The 20,343-nt window shown below is 42.3% G+C and overlaps 2 protein-coding genes across 4 annotated transcripts in view; one reads left to right on the top strand and one right to left on the bottom strand.

Annotated features, from left to right (window-relative positions):
- arrb1 (arrestin, beta 1) overlaps positions 1–5,076 on the top strand; it is a 31,977-nt gene extending 26,901 nt beyond the window's left edge. For all 3 annotated transcript variants that reach the window (XM_079678583.1, XM_079678582.1, XM_079678581.1), the window contains 2 exons: positions 2,037–2,085; positions 2,794–5,076. In XM_079678583.1, the coding sequence (XP_079534709.1) occupies positions 2,037–2,085; positions 2,794–2,902 (158 nt within the window). In that variant the 3' untranslated portion in view covers positions 2,903–5,076. The remainder of the gene's footprint in view (positions 1–2,036; positions 2,086–2,793) is intronic.
- Positions 5,077–5,915: 839 nt separating this feature from the next.
- Positions 5,916–7,060, bottom strand: LOC307037571 (olfactory receptor 52K2-like; the record flags this gene model as incomplete). Its single annotated transcript, XM_079678593.1, has 1 exon — positions 5,916–7,060. The coding sequence occupies one exon, from the start codon at positions 7,058–7,060 to the stop codon at positions 6,062–6,064; it is 999 nt and encodes a 332-aa protein (XP_079534719.1). The 3' UTR covers positions 5,916–6,061.
- Positions 7,061–20,343: the final 13,283 nt, after the last annotated feature.

Raw genomic sequence — 20,343 nt, 5'->3', positions numbered from 1 at the left:
TGGAGAGTCTACATACTGATATACACCTGAACATCAGAAGGAGAGGACTCTTTAAAGTAGAGTCACTATGTACTGATATACACCTGAACATCAGCAGGAGAGGACTCTTTAAAGTAGAGACACTACATACTGATATACACCTGAACATCAGCAGGAGAGGACTCTTTAAAGTAGAGACACTACATACTGATATACACCTGAACATCAGCAGGAGAGGACTCTTTAAAGTAGAAAAACTACGTACTGATATACACCTGAACATCAGCAGGAGAGGACTCTTTAAAGTAGAGACACTACATACTGATATACACCTGAACATCAGCAAGAGAGGACTCTTTAAAGTAGAGACACTACATACTGATATACACATGTACATCAGCAGGAAATAACTCTTTAAAGTAGAGAGTCTACATACTGATATACACCTGGACATCAGCAGGAGAGGACTCTTTAAAGTAGAGACACTACATATTGATATACACCTGAACATCAGCAGGAGAGGACTCTTTAAAGTAGAGACACTACATACTGATATACACCTGAACATCAGCAGGAGAGCACTCTTTAAAGTAGAGACACTACATACTGATATACACCTGAACATCAGCAGGAGAGGACTCTTTAAAGTAGAGACACTACATACTGATATACACCTGAACATCAGCAGGAGATTACTCTTTAAAGTAGAGACACTACATACTGATATACACCTGACCATCAGCAGGAGAGGACTCTTTAAAGTAGAGACACTACATACTGATATACACCTGAACATCAGCAGGAGAGGACTCTTTAAAGTAGAGACACTAGATACTGATATACACCTGAACATCAGCAGGAGAGGACTTTTTAAAGTAGAGACACTACGTGCTGATATACACCTGAACATCAGCAGGAGAGGACTCTTTAAAGTAAAAACACTACATACTGATATACACCTGAACATCAGCAGGAGAGGACTCTTTAAAGTAGAGACACTACATACTGATATACACCTGAACATCAGCAGGAGAGGACTCTTTAAAGTAGAGACACTACATACTGATATACACCTGAACATCAGCAGGAGAGGACTCTTTGAAGTAGAGACACTACATACTGATATACACATGAACATCAGCAGGAGAGAACTCTTTAAAGTAGAGAGTCTACATACTGATATACACCTGAATATCAGAAGGAGAGGACTCTTTAAAGTAGAGTCACTATGTACTGATATACACCTGAACATCAGCAGGAGAGGACTCTTTAAAGTAGAGACACTACATACTGATATACACCTGAACATCAGCAGGAGAGGACTCTTTAAAGTAGAGACACTACATACTGATATACACCTGAACATCAGCAGGAGAGGACTCTTTAAAGTAGAAAAACTACGTACTGATATACACCTGAACATCAGCAGGAGAGGACTCTTTAAAGTAGAGACACTACATACTGATATACACCTGAACATCAGCAAGAGAGGACTCTTTAAAGTAGAGACACTACATACTGATATACACATGAACATCAGCAGGAAATAACTCTTTAAAGTAGAGAGTCTACATACTGATATACACCTGGACATCAGCAGGAGAGGACTCTTTAAAGTAGAGACACTACATATTGATATACACCTGAACATCAGCAGGAGAGGACTCTTTAAAGTAGAGACACTACATACTGATATACACCTGAACATCAGCAGGAGAGCACTCTTTAAAGTAGAGACACTACATACTGATATACACCTGACCATCAGCAGGAGAGGACTCTTTAAAGTAGAGACACTACATACTGATATACACCTGAACATCAGCAGGAGATTACTCTTTAAAGTAGAGACACTACATACTGATATACACCTGAACATCAGCAGGAGAGGACTCTTTAAAGTAGAGACACTACATACTGATATACACCTGAACATCAACAGGAGAGGACTCTTTAAAGTAGAGACACTACATACTGATATACACCTGAACATCAGCAGGAGAGGACTCTCTAAAGAATATGTGTTTCTGTAAAGGTTTTCTCTCTCCTCTCTGCAGCTCCAGATGAAGCTCCGATCGACACAAACCTGATACAGTTCGACACAAAGTGAGCTTCCTGTCTGTCTGTCTGTCCGTCTGTCTGTCTGTCTGTCTGTCTGTCTGTCTGTCTGTCTGTCTGTCTGTCTGTCTGTCTGTCTGTCTGTCTGTCTGTCTGTCTGTCTGTCTGTCTGTCTGTCTGTCTGTCTGTCTCTCTGTCTGTTTTACAGCATTACCATATGTACAATTGATTTAATGTGTCAACAATAAAAGGGGAAAGCTACAATTGTTATATTGTCAAAGTGTTCTCACAAGGTTCATATGGGGAGACTCAGTTTTGAGGAGATGATGATGATGGGTATGGCGAAGGATTTTTCCGACTGTTCAATCAGGTCTCAGGGGGTATTTAATCAAATAAAAGTGGTCCATTTAACAGAATACCACTCACAGATTAACACAGAGCAACTCCAAGTCTCTTAAATTAAACGTACACATTTAACGTAGAAACTTTACGTACACATTTAACATCCAAATTGAAAATACAAACCTAAAGTAAGGTACAAATGTATCGTACAAGTTTAACGCGTACACATTTAAAGTACAAGTTCATCATAAAAGTTTAACATTTACACATTTAAAGTACAAATGTATCGTACAAGTTTAACGTACAAATGTTATGTACAAACTGAATGCACAAATGTGATGAGTCTCTGATGTTTCTTTGCTTGTTTTGTTATAAACTCACTCACTCCCCCCTTCCCTCCTTCCTCTCCTATAGCGACGATGACATCATCTTCGAAGACTTCGCCCGCCAGCGACTGACCGCCGAAGCGAATGACGACGAAGACGAGGAGCCTGTGGATTCGCCAAAACTGGACGACAGATAGAGCCGCTGCTGTTTGGCTGCTGTTTGTAGAGTCCGGGAAACCGTCCGGAAACCCTTTTAACGCGATCCCGTCCCGACGTCGTGTTGTCAGACGGAGCAGCTCGGCCGGCCGGGACTCGAACCGGCGGCTGCGGCGTGGTCGTCACGGCGGCCGGTAGCATGCCTCTAATGTCACTTTGTTCTATGTGTTTCCATTAGGGAGCCGCAGGAGTAACGTTGTGTTGAGATTAGTTTCGATGTGTTGTATCAGACGGTCCTCATAGACACTGCCAGGGTTTCCCCACCGAGGAACACCTGAAGAAGAAGAAGCTTCCCAACGAAACGCAACTGAAACTGTCCGAGAGGGAAGTGTGGCCTTGTTTGCATGAAATCCATACTTATTATTATTATTATTATTTATTAATATCATGAATAATCAACCTTTATAGAGGAAAGCCCTGAAACAGATCATTAACCTGCATCATTATGAACATCTTCCTGGTTTTCACTCAGCTGAGTCTTTCATCCAATATCTCTCACATTCACAAGAAGAGAGAACATTTAGATATTTCCCTGATATGCAAAAAACAACTAAGATGGCCAACAGGTGCAGACGTGCCACAACGGCCCAAACATTTCCATCAGGAGAAACGTGCTGCAGCTTCAGAAAGGATGCAGATATAAAAACCCAAATGTTCCACATGAAGAAACATTGTGTTGTGTTTTGAGCTTCTTCAGCGTTTTGTATTTGCAGCGTTTGGTTTCTGCAGCTTTTAGTCAACGCTGCATGTCTCCTCAAGCTGCTGAATGTTCTCTAAACGCTGCTGAATGTTCTCTAAACGCTGCTGAACGTTCTCTAAACGCTGCTGAATGTTCTCTAAACGCTGCATGTCTCCTCAAGCTGCTGAATGTTCTCTAAACTCAGCATGTCTCCTCAAGCTGCTGAACGTTCTCTAAACGCTGCTGAATGTTCTCTAAACGCTGCATGTCTCCTCAAGCTGCTGAATGTTCTCTAAACTCAGCATGTCTCCTCAAGCTGCTGAATGTTCTCTAAACTCAGCATGTCTCCTCAAGCTGCTGAATGTTCTCTAAACGCTGCATGTCTCCTCAAGCTGCTGAATGTTCTCTAAACTCAGCATGTCTCCTCAAGCTGCTGAATGTTCTCTAAACTCAGCATGTCTCCTCAAGCTGCTGAATGTCCTCTAAACGCTGCATGTCTCCTCAAGCTGCTGAATGTTCTCTAAACTCAGCATGTCTCCTCAAGTTGCTGAATGTTCTCTAAACGCTGCATGTCTCCTCAAGCTGCTGAATGTTCTCTAAACGCTGCATGTCTCCTCAAGCTGCTGAATGTTCTCTAAACGCTGTTGAATGTTCTCTAAACGCTGCATGTCTCCTCAAGCTGCTGAATGTTCTCTAAACGCTGCTGAATGTTCTCTAAACGCTGCATGTGTTGTTGCTGAAGATGTTTCTTCATGTGGAACATTTGTGTTTTTATATCTGCATCCTTTCTGTCGGCCTCTGTAGCAACTTGAAAATGAAGAACCATTCATTTAGCTGAGATTCAAGTTATTAATTTACAACAAAAAAAGTGTGGAAAAAATTGTATCTCTTTAACGAATCAACCACAGGATAAAGATTAAGATTACAAAAGAAAAACACCCAAAACATCCTCATTATTTCGCACATTATTTGAATTGGCTTTATTTTTGAAAGGGCCTGGAGAAAACCTATATATTCCTAAATAAAAAGGATGTTTTTTTGGCATTCTGAACTTTTTCTGAAGCATCAACAAATTGTATTTCCGAAAGAATCAGAACATTTTACACTGTAGAAGAAATGTCCGTAAGCACGACTTCAAACACACCTTCTGCACCTTCAGATGTAAATGATCAAATTAAAATGAATGCTGTATTTATCTTTTTATAGTCTGATCCTTCTTTCTACAGCCCAGAGTTAATATGTAACATTTCTGCATTAAAATGTGTAAAAATAACCAACCACAAGTTTTATTTCCAGGTCTAATCTGGACTGTTCTATTCGATTTGATTTTTTTCCACTGAAAACCAGTTTGGTTGTAGCTCCGTGCTGGTTCTCTGGGTGCGTTCTAGTCAAGTCTTTACTGGAAACAAATGTATTCCCTTCGTCCATCCGTAAAAAGTCTTGATTTAGTTTTTGATATTTTAGGTCTAAAAATGTCTGAAATACCATAAAGTCTGAACACATTTTTTTTTAAATACCTTTGATTTTACAGACATTGATATAGATGTAATATATCTGCAGATTAGTTTTGAGGACCGAAGAATTATAGTTTTTGTTTTGAGAAACTCGTGCCAACACACCATTTTAAACTTATATTTTTCCAGACGGAGGTGTTTGCCAGATATGATGTGTTAAAGGACCACAAAAGGTTAACAATAATCACAATTTCCATTTTTATCAATTCAACAAGAAATGTCGCTGCTAATTCAACAAGTCCCAACGTTTAATACTCAGAGGTAAAAAGTAAGCACACAGCAAACATGAAAGTTCAGACCTACATTTTTTATTTGACTGTTAAAGAGTCCTGCAGGGAGGTGGTTTTTCTGTGTTGGTCCCTGAAGGCAGCATCTCTCTAGTCCAATGGGATTCCTCCATGTGATTTTGGATTATTGCAGAAAATATACTCAACGTTTCTGATGATTACACGTTTAGTTCAGCAGGATAATCTCCACATATTAGCACCACTTGATTTCTGAACGTGTCGTACGGTAACATCTCTTCAGCTTGTGTTAACCACATTATTTTTAAAACCAAAAACACATTCAGAAAACCATTGACCTCATTCCCAAAGTTTACTCATCTTAATTTCTCCAAGTCAAACCGACACGGCGGTCCATCAAAAGTTTACTTTGATGTCAATACTATAAATAATTTAAATATATAGCTCCTTTCAGGGAACCCAAGGTCACTTTACAGGAAAACAGAGGTACAAAAAACAAAAATAAACAGTGAGACAAACAGTCAGACAGACAACAACAAATAAACTAGGTGCCGAAAGTTTTTCCGCTCACGGCAGGATGCACCTTCATCGACTTAAATGTCTTCGCTCGGACTTTAAAGATCTTCAGAAAAGCATTGACCTCATTCCCTACATTTCTCCAGTCAAACCAACACGGCTGTCCATCAGAAGTTTACTTTGATGTCAAGTTTTACCTTTCCCAGCAGGAGACACCTTCACCTTCATCGACTTGAGTTTCTTCCCTCTGACTTTAAAGATCTTCAGGAATCCGTTCCTGATCTCCTTGGTGCGGACTCCATAGATAATGGGGTTGACGGTGGCCGGCAGCAGGATGTACATCAGACCCATGAAGGTGTGAGCGTCGGGGGGGATGTTCATGCTGGGCGACAGGAAGGAGACGCTGCCCACCAGGTAGAAGCAGGTCATAACCATCAGGTGCGTCCCGCAGGTGTGGAACGCCTTCCAGCGGTCCTCTCCGGACGCCGAAGCCCGCATGACAACGCTCAGGATCTTCACGTAGGAGAAGAAGATAACCGGGGTGTCAACGCCCACGAAACAGATGATAACGGCGAGTCCGGCCGCTCTATTTCTCTCGGTGTCGCCGCACGCTAAGCTAACCAGCGCCATGTGGTCGCAGTAACAGTGGCGGATTGTGTTAGAGTCGCAGAACCACAGAGATCCCGCCAAACCAACCAAAGTCCCCATGACTGAGCAGCTGCGAAACAACGTGAACAGAAGCAGTTTGGCGAACACCGAGGCGTTCATGATCTTATTGTAGTGTAGCGGCAAGCAAATGGCCACGTAACGATCCAGCGCCATGGCTAGAAGAAGCGTGGACTCCAGCGAGGACAGGAAATGGGTGAGGAACATCTGTGTGAGGCAGCCAGTCAGAGATATCCGGTCCCAGTTGAACAGAAGGCTGAGTAACGTAGTGGGGAAGATGGTTGTTCCCACCAGGATGTCCACGGCACACAGCGAGGCGATCAGAAGGTACATGGGGCTGTGGAGAGACGCCACGCTGCCGATCACCAGCAGCAAAGCACAGTTTCCAAGGAGCAAAGTTACGTAGCAGCCGATCAGGAGAACCAGAAGCAGCAGCCGTTGGTGGTTCTGAAGCGCCGGGAAGCCTCCGAACAGGAAGCTGCTGTGGGACGAGTTCCCGCCCGGCGACGCCTCAAACATGGCGCCCAATCAACCTGAAACACACGTTCAAAAACACAATCAGAATCCTATTATATATATATATATATATATCCTTTAGTTAACCAGGTAAAAGTCTCATTGAGATTCAAATCTATTTTTCAAGAGCGACCTGGCCAAGAGGGCAGCATTTCCTTTCATTTGTATTTGTTCTGTTCATGGTATGCACAACTTAATGTTCAACAATTATTTACAAAACATGTCTCTATAAACACACCGTACCCGAAAAGGAGCAGCCTGTCCTCCTACAAAAAACGACCATATAGGCCGGTTGTTCAAGCCCTTATTACAACCCAGAGACACGTTTTAAAGTGTATGTTGTTTCTTACACGACCACTAGAGGTGTTCTAGTGGTCGTGTAAGAAACAACAAGCTTGATTGCAAACGCTCCGGAGGGACGTTTAGTCACAAATAACCCCTTCTGGAAAATCCTAAATTGTGGAATAGTTTGGCCATTAAAATGCTTTTTTTGATTAGATATCTGGCGAGAAGTGTATATTGTACTCTTAGAATCCACGTCCAGTCGATGTGTAGGATCTATAGTTTGATAGATATTACGAAGATGATTTGAGGTCTCGCCAGGATAACGTGCGTGCAGCTTCCATGTAAAGTTAGCGTGGGTGAAAACGGTTTTTCTGGTCTCAAAGTTTCCATAATAAAACCGGATGTATTCCCCTCACTGTCAAATGATTACACATTGATATCTGCATATCCACTCAAACACATCAGTTTATCCTTGTTAATTACACAATATTGATTAGTTTAAATTGTGTACGATGCTTTTGTGTTTTTAACCTTTGATTCAGAGAAACAAATCGTTTTTTAGGAGTTTAGACACTACAAAGTTTCAGAAGACACTACACTACCCAGAATCCCCAGCTATCGTTTGGGACTACAACATCCGCCTTGCTTTACAAAATCTGTGATAGTCCTCAAGCCCTGTGATTGGATGTTGGAGTGGCAGTGCGACAAGGTTACGCTGAGCCCCAAACAGCTCTTTGAAAGGGAATGGAACCACGGCAGACTTTCCAAAACTGGAATTGGACGGGTCCAGCCCCCCCCCCCCCCCAGAACTACACATGCTGGCTATTGTGCGTTTCGCAACATGTTCTATGGCAAGTATCTACTGAGAATTGTAGTTGTATAAGACGTTTTCGTATTTCCCAAAATTAGCAGTTTCAGGTATGAAACTGTGTACACCCTGGAGGTTTAGGGGATGCGAAACACAGTGGTGTAATCAGATTAATATACCCACATGACACCTAAGGTCAGAAGAGCTTTATTTAACAGCTGCTCTTATGTCTGTGACCCCTCCTGTTGTTCATTGATAAGCCTGAAACATGCACCTGTCAAGGTTCAGAGGCACCTTTTGAAAATATGGCAGTAGCCATCGATCATCTTAAGATAAGATAAACTTTATTGATCCCGAGTTGGGAAATGTTTTTGTTATGGCAGCATGTACTACTTTTTTATACTCCACTACATTCAGAGGTTAACCTGGTATTTTGACTCCACTACATTTATTTGAGTTACTTTGCAGATTCCGATTAATGATGTGAAATATAAACAACCCTTAAATCAGACTTTAGTTACACCTCAGTCAAATTCAGGGAAGGTGAATGTACTTTGTCAGACTTCATATTTATCTGTGGAGACCCCCAACGTTTTTTTTCTTATTCAAAAGAAGACCTTAACTGAAAGTATTCTTTAATGTTTAAATAAAGCCTTATTAGTTTGTATGTTTTGCTCATCCTCCTGTTCATATCTTTGGACGTCCTGCACTCAACTGTTTTATTGTAGAGATCACTACAGTATCTTCTTGATATTTTCTAGTCTATATTTCTATCATTGACCTTCTACTTACTGAGGAAGAGGGGACACATGTTGATGTAGAAGAGACATGAGGAAGAGGGGACACATCTTGACGTTGAAGAGACATGAAGAAGAGGGGACACATGTTGATGTAGAAGAGACATGGAGAAGAGGGGACACAGGCTGATGTAGAAGAGTCATGGAGAAGAGGGGACACATGTTGATGTAGAAGAGACATGAAGAAGAGGGGACACATGTTGATGTAGAAGAGACATGGAGAAGAGGGGACACATGTTGATGTAGAAGAGACATGAAGAAGAGGGGACACATGTTGATGTAGAAGAGACATGGAGAAGAGGGGACACATGTTGATGTAGAAGAGACATGGAGAAGAGGGGACACACGTTGATGTAGAAGAGACATGGAGAAGAGGGGACACATGTTGATGTAGAAGAGACATGAAGAAGAGGGGACACATGTTGATGTAGAAGAGACATGGAGAAGAGGGGACACATGTTGATGTAGAAGAGACATGGAGAAGAGGGGACACATGTTGATGTAGAAGAGACATGGAGAAGAGGGGACAAATGTTGATGAAGTAGAGACATGGAGAAGAGGGGACACATCTTGACGTTGAAGAGACATGAAGAAGAGGGGACACATGCTGATGTAGAAGAGACATGGAGAAGAGGGGACACATCTTGACGTTGAAGAGACATAAAGAAGAGGGGACACATGCTGATGTAGAAGAGACATGGAGAAGAGGGGACACATGCTGATGTAGAAGAGACACGGAGAAGAGAGGACACATGTTGATGTAGAAGAGTCATGAAGAAGAGGGGACACATGTTGATGTAGAAGAGACATGAGGAAGAGGGGACACATGTTGATGTAGATGAGACATGAAGAAGAGGGGACACATGTTGATGTAGAAGAGACACGGAGAAGAGAGGACACATGTTGATGTAGAAGAGTCATGAAGAAGAGGGGACACATGTTGATGTAGAAGAGACACGGAGAAGAGAGGACACATGTTGATGTAGAAGAGTCATGAAGAAGAGGGGACACATGTTGATGTAGAAGAGACATGAGGAAGAGGGGACACATCTTGACGTTGAAGAGACATGAAGAAGAGGGGACACATGTTGATGTATAAGAGACATGAAGAAGAGGGAACACATGCTGATGTAGAAGAGACATGAAGAAGAGGGAACACATGCTGATGTAGAAGAGACATGAAGAAGAGGGGACACATGTTTATGTAGAAGAGACATGAAGAAGAGGGGACACATGCTGATGTAGAAGAGACATGAAGAAGAGGGGACACATGTTGATGTAGAAGAGACATGAAGAAGAGGGGACACATGCTGATGTAGAAGAGACATGAAGAAGAGGGAACACATGCTGATGTAGAAGAGACATGAAGAAGAGGGGACACATGTTTATGTAGAAGAGACATGAAGAAGAGGGGACACATGCTGATGTAGAAGAGACATGAAGAAGAGGGGACACATGTTGATGTAGAAGAGACATGAAGAAGAGGGGACACATGCTGATGTAGAAGAGACATGAAGAAGAGGGGACACATGTTGATGTAGAAGAGACATGGAGAAGAGGGGACACATGTTGATGTAGAAGAGACATGAAGAAGAGGGGACACATGTTGATGTAGAAGAGACATGAAGAAGAGGGGACACATGTTGATGTAGAAGAGACATGAAGAAGAGGGGACACATGTTGATGTAGAAGAGACATGAAGAAGAGGGGAAACATGTTGATGTAGAAGAGACATGGAGAAGAGGGGACACATGTTGATGTAGAAGAGACATGGAGAAGAGGGGACACATGTTGATGTAGAAGAGACATGAAGAAGAGGGGACACATGCTGATGTAGAAGAGACATGGAGAAGAGGGGACACATGTTGATGTAGAAGAGACATGAAGAAGAGGGGACACATGTTGATGTAGAAGAGACATGAAGAAGAGGGGACACATGTTGATGTAGAAGAGACACGGAGAAGAGAGGACACATGTTGATGTAGAAGAGTCATGAAGAAGAGGGGACACATGTTGATGTAGAAGAGACATGAGGAAGAGGGGACACATCTTGACGTTGAAGAGACATGAAGAAGAGGGGACACATGTTTATGTTCAAGAGACATGAAGAAGAGGGGACACATGCTGATGTAGAAGAGACATGAAGAAGAGGGGACACATGTTTATGTAGAAGAGACATGAAGAAGAGGGGACACATGCTGATGTAGAAGAGACATGAAGAAGAGGGGACACATGTTTATGTAGAAGAGACATGAAGAAGAGGGGACACATGCTGATGTAGAAGAGACATGGAGAAGAGGGGACACATGTTGATGTAGAAGAGACATGAAGAAGAGGGGACACATGTTGATGTAGAAGAGACATGAAGAAGAGGGGAAACATGTTGATGTAGAAGAGACATGAAGAAGAGGGGAAACATGTTGATGTAGAAGAGACATGGAGAAGAGGGGACACATGTTGATGTAGAAGAGACATGAAGAAGAGGGAACACATGCTGATGTAGAAGAGTCTTGGAGAAGAGGGGACACATGTTGATGTAGAAGAGTCTTGGAGAAGAGGGGAAACATGTTGATGTAGAAGAGACATGGAGAAGAGGGGACACATGTTGATGTAGAAGAGACATGAAGAAGAGGGGACACATGTTGATGTAGAAGAGACATGAGGAAGAGGGGAAACATGTTGATGTAGAAGAGACATGAAGAAGAGGGGACACATGCTGATGTAGAAGAGTCTTGGAGAAGAGGGGAAACATGTTGATGTAGAAGAGACATGGAGAAGAGGGGACACATGTTGATGTAGAAGAGACATGGAGAAGAGGGGACACATGTTGATGTAGAAGAGACATGAAGAAGAGGGGACACATGTTGATGTAGAAGAGACATGAAGAAGAGGGGAAACATGTTGATGTAGAAGAGACATGGAGAAGAGGGGACACATGCTGATGTAGAAGAGTCTTGGAGAAGAGGGGAAACATGTTGATGTAGAAGAGACATGGAGAAGAGGGGACACATGTTGATGTAGAAGAGACATGGAGAAGAGGGGACACATGTTGATGTAGAAGAGACATGAAGAAGAGGGGACACATGTTGATGTAGAAGAGACATGAAGAAGAGGGGAAACATGTTGATGTAGAAGAGACATGGAGAAGAGGGGACACATGTTGATGTAGAAGAGACATGAAGAAGAGGGGACACATGCTGATGTAGAAGAGTCATGGAGAAGAGGGGACACATGTTGATGTAGAAGAGACATGAAGAAGAGGGGACACATGTTGATGTAGAAGAGACATGGAGAAGAGGGGACACATGTTGATGTAGAAGAGACATGAAGAAGAGGGGACACATGTTGATGTAGAAGAGACACGGAGAAGAGAGGACACATGTTGATGTAGAAGAGTCATGAAGAAGAGGGGACACATGTTGATGTAGAAGAGACATGAGGAAGAGGGGACACATCTTGACGTTGAAGAGACATGAAGAAGAGGGGACACATGTTTATGTACAAGAGACATGAAGAAGAGGGGACACATGTTTATGTAGAAGAGACATGAAGAAGAGGGAACACATGCTGATGTAGAAGAGACATGAAGAAGAGGGGACACATGTTTATGTAGAAGAGACATGAAGAAGAGGGGACACATGTTGATGTAGAAGAGACATGGAGAAGAGGGGACACATGTTGATGAAGTAGAGACATGGAGAAGAGGGGACACATCTTGACGTTGAAGAGACATGAAGAAGAGGGGACACATGCTGATGTAGAAGAGACATGGAGAAGAGGGGACACATCTTGACGTTGAAGAGACATAAAGAAGAGGGGACACATGCTGATGTAGAAGAGACATGGAGAAGAGGGGACACATGCTGATGTAGAAGAGACACGGAGAAGAGAGGACACATGTTGATGTAGAAGAGTCATGAAGAAGAGGGGACACATGTTGATGTAGAAGAGACATGAGGAAGAGGGGACACATGTTGATGTAGAAGAGACATGAAGAAGAGGGGACACATGTTGATGTAGAAGAGACACGGAGAAGAGAGGACACATGTTGATGTAGAAGAGTCATGAAGAAGAGGGGACACATGTTGATGTAGAAGAGACACGGAGAAGAGAGGACACATGTTGATGTAGAAGAGTCATGAAGAAGAGGGGACACATGTTGATGTAGAAGAGACATGAGGAAGAGGGGACACATCTTGACGTTGAAGAGACATGAAGAAGAGGGGACACATGTTGATGTATAAGAGACATGAAGAAGAGGGAACACATGCTGATGTAGAAGAGACATGAAGAAGAGGGGACACATGTTTATGTAGAAGAGACATGAAGAAGAGGGGACACATGCTGATGTAGAAGAGACATGAAGAAGAGGGGACACATGTTTATGTAGAAGAGACATGAAGAAGAGGGGACACATGCTGATGTAGAAGAGACATGGAGAAGAGGGGACACATGTTGATGTAGAAGAGACATGAAGAAGAGGGGACACATGTTGATGTAGAAGAGACATGAAGAAGAGGGGACACATGTTGATGTAGAAGAGACATGAGGAAGAGGGGAAACATGTTGATGTAGAAGAGACATGAAGAAGAGGGGACACATGTTGATGTAGAAGAGACACGGAGAAGAGAGGACACATGTTGATGTAGAAGAGTCATGAAGAAGAGGGGACACATGTTGATGTAGAAGAGACATGAGGAAGAGGGGACACATGTTGATGTAGAAGAGACATGAAGAAGAGGGGACACATGTTGATGTAGAAGAGACATGAAGAAGAGGGGACACATGTTGATGTAGAAGAGTCTTGGAGAAGAGGGGACACATGTTGATGTAGAAGAGACATGAAGAAGAGGGGACACATGCTGATGTAGAAGAGTCATGGAGAAGAGGGGACACATGTTGATGTAGAAGAGACATGAAGAAGAGGGGAAACATGTTGATGTAGAAGAGACATGGAGAAGAGGGGACACATGTTGATGTAGAAGAGACATGAAGAAGAGGGGACACATGCTGATGTAGAAGAGTCATGGAGAAGAGGGGACACATGTTGATGTAGAAGAGACATGAAGAAGAGGGGACACATGCTGATGTAGAAGAGTCATGGAGAAGAGGGGACACATGTTGATGTAGAAGAGACATGAAGAAGAGGGGAAACATGTTGATGTAGAAGAGACATGGAGAAGAGGGGACACATGTTGATGTAGAAGAGACATGAAGAAGAGGGGACACATGCTGATGTAGAAGAGTCATGGAGAAGAGGGGACACATGTTGATGTAGAAGAGACATGAAGAAGAGAGGACACATGCTGATGTAGAAGAGTCATGGAGAAGAGGGGACACATGTTGATGTAGAAGAGACATGAAGAAGAGGGGACACATGTTGATGTAGAAGAGACATGAAGAAGAGGGGAAACATGTTGATGTAGAAGAGACATGGAGAAGAGGGGACACATGTTGATGTAGAAGAGACATGAAGAAGAGGGGACACATGTTGATGTAGAAGAGACATGGAGAAGAGAGGACACATGTTGATGTAGAAGAGACATGAAGAAGAGGGGACACATGTTGATGTAGAAGAGACATGGAGAAGAGGGGAAACATGTTGATGTAGAAGAGACATGAAGAAGAGGGGACACATGTTGATGTAGAAGAGACATGAAGAAGAGGGGACACATGTTGATGTAGAAGAGACATGAAGAAGAGGGGAAACATGTTGATGTAGAAGAGACATGGAGAAGAGGGGACACATGTTGATGTAGAAGAGACATGAAGAAGAGGGGACACATGTTGATGTAGAAGAGACATGGAGAAGAGAGGACACATGTTGATGTAGAAGAGACATGAAGAAGAGGGGACACATGTTGATGTAGAAGAGACATGGAGAAGAGGGGACACATGTTGATGTAGAAGAGACATGAAGAAGAGGGGACACATGTTGATGTAGAAGAGACATGAAGAAGAGGGGACACATGTTGATGTAGAAGAGACATGAAGAAGAGGGGAAACATGTTGATGTAGAAGAGACATGGAGAAGAGGGGACACATGTTGATGTAGAAGAGACATGAAGAAGAGGGGACACATGTTGATGTAGAAGAGACATGGAGAAGAGAGGACACATGTTGATGTAGAAGAGACATGAAGAAGAGGGGACACATGTTGATGTAGAAGAGACATGGAGAAGAGAGGACACATGTTGATGTAGTAGAGACATGAGGAAGAGGGGACACATGTTGATGTAGAAGAGACATGGAGAAGAGAGGACACATGTTGATGTAGAAGAGACATGAGGAAGAGGGGACACATGTTGATGTAGAAGAGACATGAGGAAGAGGGGACACATCCTGACGTTGAAGAGACATGAAGAAGAGGGGACACATGCTAATGTAGAAGAGAAATGGAGAAGAGGGGACACATGTTGATGTAGAAGAGACATGAAGAAGAGGGGACACATGTTGATGAAGAAGAGACATGGAGAAGAGAGGACACATGCTGATGTAGAAGAGAAATGGAGAAGAGGGGACACATGTTGATGGAGAAGAGACATGAAGAAGAGGGGACACATGTTGATGTAGAAGAGACATGAAGAAGAGGGGACACATGTTGATGTTGAAGAGACATGAAGAAGAGGGGACACATGTTGATGAAGAAGAGACATGAAGAAGAGGGGACACATGTTGATGTAGAAGAGACATGAAGAAGAGGGGACACATGTTGATGTAGAAGAGACATGAAGAAGAGGGGACACATGTTGATGTAGAAGAGACATGAAGAAGAGGGGACACATGTTGATGTAGAAGAGACATGAAGAAGAGGGGACACATGTTGATGTTGAAGAGACATGAAGAAGAGGGGACACATGTTGATGTAGAAGAGACATGAAGAAGAGGGGACACATGTTGATGTAGAAGAGACATGAAGAAGAGGGGACACATGTTGATGTTGAAGAGACATGAAGAAGAGGGGACACATGTTGATGTAGAAGAGACATGAAGAAGAGGGGACACATGTTGATGTAGAAGAGACATGAAGAAGAGGGGACACATGTTGATGTTGAAGAGACATGAAGAAGAGGGGACACATGTTGATGTAGAAGAGACATGAAGAAGAGGGGACACATGTTGATGTAGAAGAGACATGAAGAAGAGGGGACACATGTTGATGTAGAAGAGACATGGAGAAGAGGGGACACATGTTGATGTTGAAGAGACATGAAGAAGAGGGGACACATGTTGATGTAGAAGAGACATGGAGAAGAGGGGACACATGTTGATGTAGAAGAGACATGAAGAAGAGGGGACACATGTTGATGTAGAAGAGACGTGAAGAAGAGGGGACACATGTTGATGTAGAAGACACATGAAGAACAGGGGACACATGTGGATGTAGAAGAGACATGAAGAAGAGGGGACACATGTTGATGTAGAAGAGACATGGAGAAGAGGGGACACATGTTGATGTAGAAGAGACATGAAGAAGAGGGGACACATGTTGATGTAGAAGAGACATGAAGAAGAGGGGACACATGTTGATGTAGAAGAGACATGGAGAAGAGGGGACACATGTTGATGTAGAAGAGACATGAAGAAGAGGGGACACATGTTGATGTAGAAGAGACATGGAGAAGAGGGGACACATGTTGATGTAGAAGAGACATGAAGAAGAGGGGACACATGTTGATGTAGGAGAGACATGAAGAAGAGGGGACACATGTTTATGTAGAAGAGACATGAAGAAGTGGGGACACATGTTGATGTAGAAGAGACATGAAGAAGAGGGGACACATGTTGATGTAGAAGAGAAATGAAGAAGAGGGGACACATGTTGATGTAGAAGAGACATGAAGAAGAGGGGACACATGTTGATGTAGAAGAGACATGAGGAAGAGGGGACACATGTTGATGTAGAAGAGACATGAAGAAGAGGGGACACATGTGGATGTAGAAGAGACATGAAGTAGAGGGGACACATGTTGATGTAGAAGAGACATGAAGAAGAGGGGACACATGTGGATGTAGAAGAGACATGAAGAAGAGGGGACACATGTTGATGTAGAAGAGACATGAGGAAGAGGGGACACATGTTGATGTAGAAGAGACATGAAGAAGAGGGGACACATGTGGATGTAGAAGAGACATGAAGAAGAGGGGACACATGTTGATGTAGAAGAGACAGGAAGAAGAGGGGACACATGTTGATGTAGAAGAGACATGAAGAAGAGGGGACACATGTTGATGTAGAAGAGACATGAAGAAGAGGGGACACATGTTGATGTCCCCTTTAAGATGATCAAAGTGATCAAATGTGAGAGTTTCAGCTCCTTCTGGACTTTATTCCAGAAGGAGGGGCAGCATATTTAAAAGCTCTTTTACCCAGTTCTGTTCTCACTTTAGGAACCAGCAAATGAATAAAATGTTGGGGGCGCAGACGGGAGCGCTGAATTGAATAACAAAAAACAGAGGTGAACATTTGCATTAGTTACAGCAGAAAGAGCCAAAGACAGCTTAATGTTACCTCAGAAGCATGCATACAACAATATTAAAGATAAATAAATAATACAAATTACACAATTACAAAATACACATCCTTACTACACGTCATAATCGTGAAGAATCAATCATTCAAATCAGTGCATGCAAAGAAAGATAGATCTTATCCGTCTGCCGTCTGCAAGAAGCTCAACAGTATGATGAACATTATGAGAAAAGATGTGTGTCAAGAAGTATTAAAACATCTTAAAATATATGAAAAAAGTTAATAAACGCTGCAAATACAAAATGTCAATAATAACCTAGGAAGCAAGATCATGTCTCGGAAAAGATAACTGACGTGACGAGAGAAGCATAAACCCAGAAGTAACTAAGTACATTTATTCAAGTACAATTTAGACTTTTCTTGAGTATTTCAATGTTATGCTACTTCCACTCCACTACAGTTCAGATGTAAAAGGTCTACTTCTACTCTCTACAGTTCAGAGGTAAAAGGTGTACTTCTACTCCTCTACAGTTCAGAGGTAAAAGGTGTACTTCTACTCACTACAGTTCAGATGAAAAAGGTGTACTTATACTCTCTACAGTTCAGAGGTAAAAGGTGTACTTCTACTCTCTACAGTTCAGAGGTAAAAGGTGTACTTCTACTCCTCTACAGTTCAGAGGTAAAAGGTGTACTTCTACTCCTCTACAGTTCAGAGGTACATGGTGTACTTCTACTCTCTACAGTTCAGATGAAAAAGGTGTACTTCTACTCTCTACAGTTCAGAGGTAAAAGGTGTACTTCTACTCTCTACAGTTCAGAGGTAAAAGGTGTACTTCTACTCTCTACAGTTCAGAGGTAAAAGGTGTACTTCTACTCCTCTACAGTTCAGAGGTACAAGGTGTACTTCTACTCTCTACAGTTCAGAGGTACAAGGTGTACTTCTACTCTCTACAGTTCAGAGGTAAAAGGTGTACTTATACTCTCTACAGTTCAGAGGTAAAAGGTGTACTTCTACTCCTCTACAGTTCAGAGGTAAAAGGTGTACTTCTACTCTCTACAGTTCAGATGAAAAAGGTGTACTTCTACTCACTACAGTTCAGATGAAAAAGGTGTACTTCTACTCTCTACAGTTCAGAGGTAAAAGGTGTACTTCTACTCTCTACAGTTCAGAGGTAAAAGGTGTACTTCTACTCTCTACAGTTCAGAGGTAAAAGGTGTACTTCTACTCTCTACAGTTCAGAGGTAAAAGGTGTACTTCTACTCTCTACAGTTCAGAGGTAAAAGGTGTACTTCTACTCTCTACAGTTCAGAGGTAAAAGGTGTACTTCTACTCCTCTACAGTTCAGAGGTACAAGGTGTACTTCTACTCTCTACAGTTCAGAGGTACAAGGTGTACTTCTACTCTCTACAGTTCAGAGGTAAAAGGTGTACTTCTACTCCTCTACAGTTCAGAGGTAAAAGGTGTACTTCTACTCCTCTACAGTTCAGAGGTACATGGTGTACTTCTACTCTCTACAGTTCAGAGGTACATGGTGTACTTCTACTCTCTACAGTTCAGAGGTAAAAGGTGTACTTCCACTCCACTACAGTTCAGATGAAAAAGGTGTACTTCTACTCCTCTACAGTTCAGAGGTACATGGTGTACTTATACTCTCTACAGTTCAGAGGTAAAAGGTGTACTTCTACTCTCTACAGTTCAGAGGTACATGGTGTACTTATACTCTCTACAGTTCAGAGGTAAAAGGTGTACTTCTACTCCTCTACAGTTCAGAGGTACATGGTGTACTTCTACTCACTACAGTTCAGAGGTAAAAGGTGTACTTCTACTCTCTACAGTTCAGAGGTAAAAGGTGTACTTCTACTCACTACAGTTCAGAGGTAAAAGGTCTACTTCTACTCACTACAGTTCAGAGGTAAAAGGTGTACTTTTACTCTCTACAGTTCAGAGGTACATGGTGTACTTATACTCTCTACAGTTCAGAGGTAAAAGGTGTACTTCTACTCTCTACAGTTCAGAGGTACATGGTGTACTTATACTCTCTACAGTTCAGAGGTAAAAGGTGTACTTCTACTCACTACAGTTCAGAGGTAAAAGGTGTACTTCTACTCTCTACAGTTCAGAGGTAAAAGGTGTACTTCTACTCTCTACAGTTCAAAGGTAAAAGTTGTACTTCTACTCTCTACAGTTCAGAGGTAAAAGGTGTACTTCTACTCTCTACAGTTCAGATGTAAAAGGTGTACTTCTACTCTCTACAGTTCAGAGGTAAAAGGTGTACTTCTACTCCTCTACAGTTCAGAGGTAAAAGGTGTACTTCTACTCTCTACAGTTCAGAGGTAAAAGGTGTACTTCTACTCCTCTACAGTTCAGAGGTAAAAGGTGTACTTCTATTCCTCTACAGTTCAGAGGTAAAAGGTGTACTTCTACTCTCTACAGTTCAGAGGTACATGGTGTACTTCTACTCTCTACAGTTTAGAGGTAAAAGGTGTACTTCTACTCACTACAGTTCAGAGGTAAAAGGTGTACTTATACTCTCTACAGTTCAGAGGTAAAAGTTGTACTTCTACTCTCTACAGTTCAGAGGTACATGGTGTACTTATACTCTCTACAGTTCAGAGGTAAAAGTTGTACTTCTACTCTCTACAGTTCAGAGGTACATGGTGTACTTATACTCTCTACAGTTTAGAGGTAAAAGGTGTACTTCTACTCACTACAGTTCAGAGGTAAAAGGTGTACTTATACTCTCTACAGTTCAGAGGTAAAAGGTGTACTTCTACTCTCTACAGTTCAGAGGTAAAAGGTGTACTTCTACTCTCTACAGTTCAGATGTACATGGTGTACTTCTACTCACTACAGTTCAGAGGTAAAAGGTGTACTTCTACTCCTCTACAGTTCAGAGGTAAAAGGTGTACTTCTATTCCTCTA

Source organism: Notothenia rossii, assembly GCF_949606895.1.
Source record: "Notothenia rossii genome assembly, chromosome: 4".
In the NCBI taxonomy this organism is placed as follows: domain Eukaryota; kingdom Metazoa; phylum Chordata; class Actinopteri; order Perciformes; family Nototheniidae; genus Notothenia; species Notothenia rossii.
The sequence above is the reverse complement of the archived record's forward strand: the minus strand, read 5'-3'. Positions and strand labels throughout refer to the sequence as shown.